Raw genomic sequence first — 13346 nt, 5'->3', positions numbered from 1 at the left:
GTTTGGAAATACCCCTGGTTATGCCATCTTTGGTTCCTTGGCAGCATGGTAGGACCCAGAAGGAGTGTCATTTGACTTTCAGGGCATCATTTTAGGTCAAATGGATTATAGACCACACTTCATGCCTGCAAAAGGTTTTAACTCCTTAACCTGTTCAGGACGTAGGGCATATGCATACGCCCTGCATCCCGAGACCTTAAGCCTGTGTGAATGCCGGTCCCCCCCCCCCCCCCCCCATGTCGGCGATCGGAGAAAATCGCATGTCAATTCAGACATGCGATTTTCTCCTATTCCGGGCTGATCGGGTCTCTGGTGACCCGATCACCTGGATAATAGGGATGATCGGAGCTGTCAGTGACAGATCAGCACAGATCATCCTGAGGGATAGGAGTGAGGTTGCAGCACTGCGATCTCCTCTTATCCCCTGCCATTAGTCAGAAATTAGTTCTGACCAATGGCAGTGTATGACAGGGGGTTGCCATGGAAACCCCCCCGCTCTGCCCACCCCCTGGATGTCGGGCAGAACGGGGGAAGAAGATGGCGGCCGGTACCTGGAAAGCGGATGCCGTGTGGACCGCCAATCGTCAGTGGAGACAGCAGAGATCAGCGGCGCAGGTAGGGAAGCGACAGTGGGGGGGGGGGGGAGGAAGGTGGCAGTAAAGCGATCTTTACTGCTGCCCTTCTAGTGGTTGCCAAACTGCAACTCCCAGCATGCACAGACAGCCAAAGGCTGTCTGGGCATGCTGGGAGTTGTAGTTTTGCAACATCTGGAGGGTCACATTTTGGAGACCACTATTACAGTGGTGCTCAAACGGTAGCCCTCCAGATGTTGCCAAACTACAACTCTCAGCATGCCTAGACTGCCCAGGCATGCTGGGAGTTGTAGTTCTGTAACATCTGTCCCTTCAGATTTTCATGAAAATTTTGAAAATTGCTGCTATACTTTGAAGCCCTTTCAAAAAGTAAAAATATGTCCATGTTATGATGCCAACATAAAGTAGAAATATTGTATTTGTGAATCAATATAACATTTATTTGGAATATCCATTTTCCTTACAAGCAGAGAGCTACAAATTTAGACAAATGCTAAATTTTCATGAAATTTTGGGATTTTCACCAAGAAAGGATGCAAGTAACGACGAAAATTTACCACTAACATAAAGTAGAATATGTCACGAGAAAACAGTCTCAGAATCAGAATAATCGGTAAAAGCATCCCATAGTTATTAATGCATAAAGTGACAGTGGTCAGAATTGCGAAAAAGGGCTGCGTCCTTAAGGTGAAAATGTTTTTTCCGTTTTTGCATTTTTATTTTTTCATCATCATTTTCTTTTAATCATCACGCTTTAAATTTTGCACCTAAAATTCCATATTATGGCTTATTTTTTACACCACCAATTCTACTTTGCAATGACATTAGTCATTTAAAAAAAATACCCACGACGAAGCGGGGAAAAAAAATTATTGTGCGACAAAATTGAAGAAAAATAGCCTTTTTGTAACTTTTGGGGTCTTCCGTTTCTACGCAGTGCATTTTTTGGTACAAATAAAATCTCTTTATTCTGTAGGTCCATACGGTTAAAATGATACCCTACTTATATAGGTTTGATTTTGAATTACTTCTAAAAAAAAATCATAACTACATGCAGGAAAATTTTTATGTTTAAAATTGTCATTTTCTGACCCCTATAACTTTTATATTTTTCCCCGTACGGGCCAGTACGAGGGCTCATTATTTGCACCGTGATCTGAAGTTTTTATCGGTATAATTTTTATATTGATCAGACTTTTTGATTGCTTTTTATTCATTTTCTTATGATATAAAAAGTGACCAAAAATACGCTAATGAAATTGGACTTTGGAATTTTTTTGCGCCTACGTCATTGACGTGCGGATTAATTTACTATATATTTTTATAGTTCGGACATTTCTGCACGAGGCGATACAACATATGTTTATTTTTATTTACACAGTTTTTTTTTTTAAATGGGAAAAGGGGGGTGATTCTTACTTTTATTAGGGAAGGTGTTAAATGATCTTTATTAGCCCCCCCTGGTGACTATTACACTGCACATACCGATCTAATACATCTCATACATACATAAATGACGTGCATTGACACGGCAAAGATCAGTGTAATCAGCGGTCGATTTCAGGCTTGGAGCAATCAATCGCAGATCGAACGCGACGGAGGTAAATGAGGGGACCTCCGCTCGCGTTCTAGCTGATCGGGACATCGCGATTTCACAGCGATGGTCCCGATCAGCCAGACTGAGCTGCCGGAAAGCATTTACTTTCATTTTAGATGTGGCGATCAACTTTGAACGCCGTGTCTAAAAGTTGAATAGCGCGCGGCACAATGATCGGTGTTGGCTATTAGCCCATGGTCCCGGCTGTCATTAGCCACCGGGACCGACCTGGTATGACGTGGGGTCACGGCGTGACCCCGATTTATATACCATGACCGCCCTGCGTTCTTAAAAGGTTAACTGACAGAACCGTACAGAACCCCCACAAGTGACTCCATTTTGGAAACTAAATGCCCTAAAGTATTCACCTATACCAAAAGCGAGTACTTTGAGTCCTTTTTGCATGGCTGGAATGGTTACAAAGTCAGTGAAAAATTTTTAATTAGCTTTTTTTCACAAATGCATAATTTATGGGGCATATTTTTTGATCTTTCCGTGTTTGTCAATACCCCCGCTTAGACCATATTTTGTTGCATGGCCACATGGTGGGACCCAAAAGGAGAGGAGTGCCATTTGGCTTTCAAGATATCATAATACTGCAACATTTTTTGATTTGCATCTATCTTTTTGATTATTTTTTGATCTGCATCACTGGACTAATACAGCTACTCAAGTTTACTACATACTAGGATATCATAATACAAATTATAGGCTGCACTTCATTTAGCAAAGCATTCTTGCTCTCAAACAATACTGCAGCCCCAGAAGTGACCCCATTTTCAAAACTACACCCCCCTAAAGTATTCACCTAGGGCAAAAGTGAGTTGAGCCCTTACTGTGTGGCTAGAATTATTTCAAAGTCAGTGGAAAAAAATAGAAATTAGCTTTTTTCATAAATTCATTGTTTGTGGGACATTATTTTGGTACGTCGCTTCTGAAATGGAGGAAATGCGCCCCATATTTTATCACGCTGTTCTTCCTGGGTTTAGTCCATATTTGGTTGCATGACTGCCTAGTAAGACCAAAAAGAAGAGGGGCCCCCTTTGACTTTCAGGACATCATTATATGAATTATAAACCCCACTTCATGCCTGCAAAGGATCGCAGCTGGCAGAACAATACTCCACCCCTACAAGTGGCTCCATGTGGACTGCAAGATTTTTGTCTCTGAAAGAAATATATGTTAGCTGATCAGGGACCGCTCTGATTGGTCCTCGGTCGGCTAACAGTCTGTGACAGTTTAAGTTCCTGATGGATATATTCATCATGTTGTGGGAACAAGCACCCACTCATGACGAATAAATCTATCAATGGACATTAAAAAAAAAATCTTGAAAATACTGGTTTATTATGTTGGAGGGAGAAGGTAAAAAATTTTACAAAAGGTAGGGTCACATAGAGCGCATACGCCGCTTATTTCACACCGCGGATACCCGCCGGCAGTCACAAGTGCGAGATTACTGCTGCGGCTGGGTAACTCAGTGTGTCCACTCGTGACTTCGGATGTGATATCCCCCACTATGAGTGGACATACAGAGCTGCCCAACCGCAGCAAGGAGCTCACGATTGTGACTGCTGGTGGGGCATCCGCAGCATGTAACATGCTGAGGACATGTGCCGCGTGATCCTACACATTATGCATTTTTATTTTTATAATGATTATTTAATAAACTTTTTTTTATTTTTTATTAAAAAAATGTACACTATTTATTGTTTTTACACTTTTTTTACACTGTTATTTTTTTTATTTTATTTTTACACTTTTTTTTAATGCTTTGGAATACTTAGTATTCCAAAGCATTGCAGTTATATTCTGCCTGCCTCTAGCATGTCCTGATAGGCAGACCCCTGGCTGCCCAGGTAAGCAGCAGCACTCCACAATCGTTGCGGGGTGCTGCTGGAGAGGGACAGAGGGAGCCTCCTCACTCTGTCAAACTCCTTGCAGCTCGCAGTCGCTTCCAACCGCGGCTGTAAGGGTTAAACTGCTGGGACAGAAGTTTACTTTGGTCCTGGCAGTGCGGCAGGCCCCGCCTGCTTGGGATCACATGCAGCACCATTAGATCGTGTCGCTGGCTGCTGCAGGGGGGACAGAGGGAGCTCCCTCCCTCTGTCAAAGCACTTACAACCACGGCTGTAAGGGTTAAACTGCCGGGACCAAAGGCTACTTCCCGGAAGTGTGGCATGGTCCCGGCTGTGTGTGCCGTGTCTTTGCCTTGATCTTGTGGGTACACTGGGCAGTATCCACGAGAACCATGAACGTGTATACTCGTCCAGATGCGGGAACGTACTTCTCCCCTGGACATGTATACACGTCCATGGTCGTTAAGGGGTTAACATGAAACTTGCTACACATGTTACCTATATGTCAACTACAAATATAGGATAGGTAATTTAACCCTTACCCTTCCCCATTTGCGAGAGTCTGGGTTTTTGTTTAATGTCCCATACAAGTCAATGGGAAATAGAGGTTACCGCATAACTTCCAAACAGCTGGAGATATTTGCGATAATACTTGGTCACATGGTACTTATATGACTACTAAAAATATAGGATATTTAATTTAACCCTAACCTATCCCCATTTGCAAGGGACTGTTACGCCGAGCGCTCCGGGTCCCTGCTCCTCCCCGGAGCGCTCACAGCGTTCTCCTATTCGCAGCGCCCCGGTCAGACCTGCCGACCGGGTGCGCTGCGATAATGTTCCCAGCCGGGATGCGATTCGCGATGCGGGACGCGCCCGCTCGCGATGCGCATCCCGACTCGCTTACCAGACCCGTTCCCCGTCTGTGCTGTCCCGGCGCGCACGACCCCGCTCCCTAGGGCGCGTGTGCGCCGGGTCTTTGCGATTTAAAGGGCCGGTGCGCCACTGATTGGCGCATGAGGTTTTAATCAGTACCGTCACCTGTGCACTTCCCTACTTATACCTCACTTCCCCTGAACTCCCTTGCTGGATCTTGTTGCCATTGTGCCAGTGAAAGCGTTTCCTTGTGTGTTCCTAGCCTGTGTTCCAGACCTCCTGCCGTTGCCCCTGACTACGATCCTTGCTGCCTGCCCTGACCTTCTGCTACGTCCGACCTTGCTCTTGTCTACTCCCTTAAGCCTTCCAGTACTTATCAGCTGTTGTATGTTACTGAGGAAGTTCTTTTCTTTTTGATTTTCTTTTCTGTCTGACCATTGTGCTCTCTGCTGACACCTCTGTCCGTTTCAGGAGCCGTCCAGAGCAGTTCCTGACATGGACAGAAATGTCAGCAGAGAGCACTGTGGTCAGACAGAAAAGAAATTAAAAAAGAAAAGCACTTCCTCTGGAGCATGCTGCAGCTGATAAGCACTATTAAATAGAAGTAGGTTACAAATCTGTTTAACTTTCTGGCACCAGTTGATTAAAAAAAAAATTGCTTTCCACTTGAGTACCCCTTTAATCATGATAGACTAAGCTTCACCAAAAAAAAAGCAATGTTCAGGAAATTCAATGTAGTCATTAGTAGACCACATTCGAGGCCCGTCACAAGTGTGTTTGCACACTATTTGTATGGTATTTCAACATATACCTTCATGTACCCATAACAGGATGTGATTGGGGCTCTAAAGAATTTGAATGTCCACTTATGCATTGTATTTTTAATGTGATCATATAGAGACTTCAGGCCTAGGCACTGTGCACTCTGATTTTATGCTACTGAAAGATTTTTAGCTACAGTGCACAAGATTGCATTAAACTCTAAAAGGGTTATGGGAATATTTCAGCTCTAGATCATACTCAGAGGCAGTGCTGTGACACAAGATGCATGCCTTCTCCCTCCCTACCCCACCCCACCCCCTCCCTGCCTTGACCGATTGACCTGCACAGCTCTGTACTGGAAGAAGAGCCTTGTGCAGCAATCACCACTGGGAGGGGTGGGGGAGGAAGAAAGCTTAGCACATCCTCTTTGACACTTCACCTCTGATCTAGCATGATCTGATATGAGCATGATCTAGAGCTGACAGATTCCCTTTCAGGTCTTACAAAGCAGTAGCCCTAGGAGTGAGATTTTTTTTATGGCTGCTGGCTGCACAATTTTCCTGTTTAACATAAGTTCTACCCCAAAAGCAACATTTCCTACATATATTTCTTTCAACTGCCACTACATTTCCATAGTTAAAATTAGCCAATTGTGCTACAAAAATGAAAGCGGTATTGCAGCCCCAGAAAAAAATTATAAAAATGTTAACAAATATTTAATTTGATATAATATTACATAACATTTAATTAAAATCAAATAGCTTATAACACACATGTTCAATCTAGGCATTTTCCTTTCAAAACAGATCCTATGGAATGGTCTTCGGGTAATGTTCAGAAGTGGATACTATGGACAGAGCACCAATATCGACTGCCACAAGTGGGTCGCAGCTTCCAAGACTTAACAGGAAGAGACTTATGTGCACTGAGTGAAGATGGCTTTAGAGACAGGTCCCCATTGTGTGGAGATGTCTTATATGCTCATCTGGATATTTGGAAGTCAGGTAACATTTCTTAACTGATAGAAGATGAATAAAATATTGGAACTCCATGCAAGGTTATTTTACATATTTTAGCTCTCTTTACAGCAGCCTGGATGAAAGAGAAGACAGGACCTGGGGACGTGAGATATTGTGGTAAGGAAGGAAAGCTCAATTTCTACACCGCTTGACTTTTGTACAGACTCAGGCTCCTCCAACCTCTAATGCTCCATCCTGTAAATGCGCAGCAAACATATTTAGTTTTTCTGCAAAACAGTAAAGTAACAAAGGCCCTACCGGTGTTTATACAATAAAGCTGTGAAGGGGACAGGCTGCTAGCTGTACACCACACACCCTGGATGCTAAATGCCTAAATTCAGAAGACAGTCAAAAACATAAGCAATGTTAGAAGGAAATAGCACTTTATTTCAGCTATGGCTATACAGAATACAAACTCCAACTAGCCTGTCGGGATGGGTGGTGATATGAGTGCAGGGTATAGTGGTATAGTGTGAATGAGGTGATGGTCCGATTTAAGTTATGAATGATAATAATTCTTCCAGCATGAGCGTTATACATCCCATTTAACTGTCCTGTGCATAATGGTAGCAAGTAAGCAATATGAGACCATGACATTTTTTGCACCCCATGAAAAAAAACTGTGGTTCTTTAAGCCCTCCTGTTTAATGCATCTCAAATGTTACTGGGCTCCAGCAAGTATAGGATAGGTTTAACCCCTTCAGTACCAAGCCCATTTTGGCCTTAAGGACCGGAGCGTTTTTTGCACATCTGACCACTGTCACTTTAAACATTAATAACTCTGGGATGCTTTTAGTTATCATTCTGATTCCGAGATAGTTTTTTCGTGACATATTCTTCTTTAACATAGTGGTAAATTTTTGTCGATACTTGCATCCTTTCTTGGTGAAAAATCCATAAATTTGATGAAAAATTTGAAAATTTTGCATTTTTCTAACTTTGAAGCTCTCTGCTTGTAAGGAAAATGGATATTACGAATACATTTTTTTTTGTTCACATATACAATATGTCTACTTTATGTTTGCATCATAAAATTAATGAGTTTTTACTTTTGGAAGACATCAGAGGGCTTCAAAGTTCAGCAGCAATTTTCCAATTTTTCACAACATTTTCAAACTCAATATTTTTCAGGGACCAGTTCAGGTTTGAAGTGGATTTGAAGGGTCTTCATATTAGAAATACCCCATAATTGACCCCATTATAAAAACTGCACCCCCCCAAAGTATTCAAAATGACATTCAGTCAGCATTTTAACCCTTTAGGTGTTTCACAGGAATAGCAGCAAAGTAAAGGAGAAAATTCACAATCTTCATTTTTTACACTCACATGTTCTTGTAGACCCAATTTTTGAATTTTTACAAGGGGTAAAAGGAGAAAATTTTTACTTGTATTTGTAGCCCAATTTCTCTCGAGTAAGCACATACCTCATATGTCTATGTAAATTGTTCGGCGGGCGCAGTAGAGGGCTCAGAAGGGAAGGAGCGACGAGGGGATTTTGGAGAGTACGTTTTTCTGAAATGGTTTTTGGGGGGCATGTTGCATTTAGGAAGCCCCTATGGTGCCAGAACAGCAAAAAAAAACACATGGCATACCATTTTGGAAACTAGACCCCTCAGGGAATGTAACATGGGATAAAGTGAGCCTTTATACCCCACAGGTGTTTCACGACTTTTGCAAATGTAAAAAAATATATAATAATTTTTACCTAAAATGCTTGTTTTCCCAAAAATTTTACATTTTTAAAAAGGGTAATAGCAGAAAATACCCATAAAAATTTGAAGCCCAATTTCTCCCAATTCAGAAAACACCCCATATGGGGGTGAAAAGTGCTCTGCTGGCGCACTACAGGTTTCAGAGGAGAAGGAGTCACATTTGGCTTTTTGAAAGCAAATTTTGCTCTGGGGGCATGCCGCATTTAGGAAGCCCCTATGGTGCCAGGACAGCAAAAAAAAACCCACATGGCATACCATTTTGGAAACTAGACCCCCCGGGGAACGTGAAAAGGGGTAAAGTGAACCTTTATACCCCACAGGTGTTTCATGACTTTTGCATATGTAAAAAAAATAAAAAAAATTTTACCTAAAATGCTTGTTTTCCACAAAATTTTAATTTAAAAAAAAGGGTAAAAGCAGAAAATACCCCCCAAAATTTGTAACACAATTTCTCCCGAGTACGGCGATACCCCATATGTGACCCTAAACTGTTGCCTTGAAACACGACAGGGCTCCAAAGTCAGAGCGCCATGCGCATTTGAGGCCTAAATTAGGGACTTTCATAGGGGTGGACATAGGGGAATTCTACGCCAGTGATTCCCAAACAGGGTGCCTCCAGCTGTTGCAAAACTCCCAGCATGCCTGGACAGTCAACGGCTGTGCGACAATACTGGGAGTTGTTGTTTTGCAACAGCTGGAGGCTCCGTTTTGGAAACAGTGGCGTACCAGACGCTTTCATTTTTATTGGGGAGGGGAGGGGGGCTGTGTAGGGGCATGTGTATATGTAGTGTTTTTCACTTTTAATTTTATTTTGTGTTAGTGTAGTGTAGTGTTTTTAGGGTACAGTCGCACGGGCGAGGGATCACAGTAGTTTCTCGCTGGCAGTCTGAGCTGCGGCAGAAAATTGCCGCAGCTCAAACTTGCAGCCAGATACTTGCTGTAAACCTCCGCCCATGTGAGTGCACCCTGTACATTCACATTGGGGGGGGGGGACATCCAGCTGTGGCAAGACTGCAACTACCAGCGTGCGCTGACAGACTGTACATGCTGAGAGTTTTAGTTTTGCAACAGCTGTAGGCACACTGGTTATGTATCACTGAGTTTGTGACCTAACTCAGAGTTTCACAACCAGTGTGCCTTCAGCTGTTGCAAAACTACAACTCTCAGCAGTCACAGACAGCCAACAGGCATGCTGGGAGTTGTAGTTATGCAACCAGCAGATGCACCACTACAACTCCGAGCATGCACTTTAGCTGTTTGTGCAAGCTGGGAGTTGTAGTTATACAACAGCTGAAGGTACACTTTTCCATAGAAAAAATGTGCCTCCAGCTGTTGCAAAACCATAAGTCCCAGCATGCCCATAATGGAATGCTGGGAGTTGTGGTGGTCTGCCTCCTGCTGTTGTATAACCACAGCTCCCAGAATGCCCTTTTTGCATGCTGGGAGCTGTTGCTAGGCAACAGCAGGAGGCTGTCACTCATCTCCTGCTGCTGCCGGCACACAGGTCAGTCCCTCGACGTCGCCACCGCTCCTGGGGCCCCGATCCCAACATTGACGCCGGGGATCGGGGTCCCCAGCACCCGGGGGGCACGTCCCCCACCCGCTCACATCCTCCGGAAGAGGGGCGGAGCGGGTTGCGGGAGTGACACCCGCAGCAGGCGCCCTGATTGGTCGGCCGGTAATCCGGCCGACGAATCAGCGCGGTCGTGAGGTGGCACCAGTGCCACCCCACCCCTGCAGGCTATGGCTGTTCGGGGCCATCTCTGACGGCCCAGATCAGCCAGTAATTCCGGGTCACCGGGTCACTGGAGACCCGATTGACCCGGAATCGCCGCAGATCACTGGACTGAATTGTCCAGCGATCTGCGGCCATCGCCGACATGGGGGGGGCATAATGACAACCCTGGGCGATATGCCGCGATGCCTGCTGAACGATTTCAGCAGGCATCCGGCTCCGGTCCCCAACCGGCTAGCGGTGGGGACCGGAATTCCCATGGGCGTATGGATACGCCCTCGGTCCTTAAGGACTCTGAATGCAGGGCGTATCCATACGCCCTATGTCCTGAAGAGGTTAAGTTAAGCTTCAATGAAAAGCTTTTAAATGGAATGTATTATCTATTTGTCTTCCTGATTATTGCCAGATACTTAAACGTTAATTAAATTTTTTGTATAGATATATATACTGTACATTGAACAGCAATCTTGCCTGTGGTATTTTTTAACAGCATTTATCTGCTTAATAGAAAGCCCCACGGATATAGTTGACAATAGATTGACACTGTCCCATTAATATTAATGTTAAAGGGGTTATCCTCGATAAGGTGGCAGACAGTAATGGACATGCTTAGGAAGGATCTGCGCTTGTCTTGGGGCTAAATGGCTATGTCATGAGATTACCATAACACTGTGGCTAGCTTGTTGTGAGCTGGTATTTCCTTTTTTGAGTTTTCTTTTTTGCCTACAAATCCCATAATTCCATTTTCCTCCCTCCCACACATCAGCCACCCCACCCATTGAAACATAAATGAGCTGCATCAATTCAAAAGACCTGTGGTTTTCAATCAGGGTGCCTACAGCTGTTGCATTAGTTACAGCGTGATCTCTCTCCCACCAAGCGATCGCTCCACCCATTGAAGCAGACAGGCTCCCTGCCATCAGCTGACTAGTGAATCAGGTCTCGACCACATTGCAACCTGGGAAAAATCTGAGACAACAGTAATTTTGTATGCTGTTAAAAATAATTATCGGGGTGAAAATGATAGAAGAATTGTGAGAAAACGGTCACACTCAGGTACAGACACTATATTATGAACTACACTAACTTCACAGCCCCTGTAGCATAGTCAAATTTAAAACATTCCTGGAATACCCCTTTAAAGGTTTCTGGGCATGCTCACTGAATTTTGCAAAGATAGGAGGAGGCTGAGCTGTTAACAATACCTATTGTGTGTACCTTTGTTATCTATCATTGTCACGTTTCATTGTACTCCTGTCTGTGTTGGAAAGGAGTGCACTGCTGTGAAGTAATCTGTACAGAGAAAGTGTTACCTTAGTTTTAGGACTAGTAGCCAGATTGGAAACTGTAAGATTTAAGGATTATTTTAAAATATAGATACTAAAATGAAGAATTAAAAATAAATCACCAAAATGTCCTTAAAATATGTTAAAGATTAAAAAACAATACCTGTCATGATTTTGTTACATTTTATGATCTTCCCAGTTCACTGCCCCCATCATGATAAACCACCCCCTGCCTTTATTTTTTTTCCATTATTTTTTAGTTTTCTACCTTGATATTGCTCTGTATTTCCTGCTCAGTCTCAGTCAGATTTACAGACTCGGAAGGGGCGTAACCCAGCATGCATGACATCATCTGAAGCCATACAGTGGAGAACTTACTCCCTCGCTCTGCTACACACAGCCCAGAGCAGTTCAGTGTGAGATGAGTTATGATTGGCTAAGGCTGCACACACCCCACTCCACTGCACCCCGGACTGCATTTCCTGATTTTGGACTTCTGCCAGGCCAGCAGGAGTCCAAAGTCTGAGCAAGAGATAGGGGGAAATGTACTGTGGACAAGTAGGGAGACACCTAGTGGCAGCTTTTTTTTAAACACAAAATAAACATGGAAAACTTTATTTTATTTTTAAACAAAGTACAGTGACAGTGCTCATTGAAACAATTGATCATTTTCTTATGAGATTCTCTTAAATGCGGAATTAATTGACATTGCCTATATGTTACTTTCTCTGTTTAGCAGGAAATGGGACTCTAGGAGAATGCTGGGCAGATGCTGAGGTTGACTCTTCAAGTTCTGGGCAGCCAATTCATTTATGGCAGTTTTTAAAAGAGCTTTTGCTGAAACCACACAGTTATGGGCGCTCCATTCGTTGGCTCAACAAAGAAAAGGGTGAGAACTTTCTTATTTTTCCAATGTCTGGGTTATAAAATGTAGATTGTAAACAGTTTTGGCATTCAAAAAAACTGCATATTGAAGAAATTCAGATTTGCATATTAGCTGCTAAACATTCAACCCTTGGACATGTTTTGTTCATACAGAAATCTCTTGTATGGGCATTGGTAATCATGAAATATTATGTGAGATGTTTCCTTCACAATTTTCCGTGATTTACAATTTGGCGCAAAAATCGCCAATTTTGTTGCCCAAATTTCCAATTTTTGTGTCAAACCCGGAAATGTTGGTGCAAAAAAATTCAATATGGTGGCCAAAGAAATGTTGCCACCAAACTCATCAATTTAGGCACGGAAATTAACATCTCACATATTTTCAGATTTTCAAAGCAGCATAAGACAACTTTGAAAATGTGAATATCTCCCCCATTATCAGTCTCAGTTTATGGATCAATAAGATCCTCTAGTTTTGTTTTGGCGTGTTGTGCACCAGATTGTGCCCGCATTGCACCAGAAAGTCTGTCTGCGCCAGAATTTGCGCCAGAGTAAAAAAAAAACTGGATAGCTCTCCATTTTACTGAGGAAACCCGAAAAGGGGGCATGTTTATCGTTTGAAAGTGGGTGTGGCTGCCAAAAAAGGGCATATCCCCAACATTTTCACCAAAAAACAACATATTTACTAAGGTTTCCGCAGAAAATGTACTAGATTTGAGCTGAGGAAAACCTGACAGATCAGAGCATGTGTAAAAAAAAAAAAAAAGCAAAATGTAGGGAAACCTTAGAAAATTCAGTGGAAAAAAAATTGTAGGGTATTAAAACCCAGAAAGAAACCTACACTCCACTCTTAGTAAAGCAGGGTCAATGTCTTAAAGGGGTACTCCGGTGGAAAACTTTTTTTTTTTTTTAAATGAACTGGTGCCAGAAAACAGATTTGTAAATTACTTCTATTAAAAAATCTTTTTTGTGTTGTCCACAGTGCGCTCTGCTGACACCTCTGTCCGTGTTAGGAACTGTTC

General features: G+C 43.0%; 1 protein-coding gene and 1 long non-coding RNA gene across 5 annotated transcripts in view; one reads left to right on the top strand and one right to left on the bottom strand.

Annotated features, from left to right (window-relative positions):
- The window catches only part of LOC130357910 (uncharacterized), an 83423-nt gene that overhangs the window by 4528 nt on the left and 65549 nt on the right, over window positions 1–13346 (bottom strand). The gene's annotated exons all lie outside the window — the stretch shown is intronic.
- SPDEF (SAM pointed domain containing ETS transcription factor) overlaps window positions 1–13346 on the top strand; it is a 44450-nt gene that overhangs the window by 25147 nt on the left and 5957 nt on the right. For 2 of the 4 annotated variants that reach the window (XM_056560661.1, XM_056560662.1), the window contains exons 3-5: window positions 6494–6691; window positions 6764–6823; window positions 12176–12328. In XM_056560661.1, the coding sequence (XP_056416636.1) occupies window positions 6494–6691; window positions 6764–6823; window positions 12176–12328 (411 nt within the window). The remainder of the gene's footprint in view (window positions 1–6493; window positions 6692–6763; window positions 6824–12175; window positions 12329–13346) is intronic. The other 2 variants (XM_056560664.1, XM_056560663.1) reach the window with 2 other exon arrangements.

This window comes from Hyla sarda, chromosome 2 (assembly GCF_029499605.1).
Source record: "Hyla sarda isolate aHylSar1 chromosome 2, aHylSar1.hap1, whole genome shotgun sequence".
In the NCBI taxonomy this organism is placed as follows: domain Eukaryota; kingdom Metazoa; phylum Chordata; class Amphibia; order Anura; family Hylidae; genus Hyla; species Hyla sarda.
This window is presented reverse-complemented; position numbering and strand designations above follow the sequence as displayed.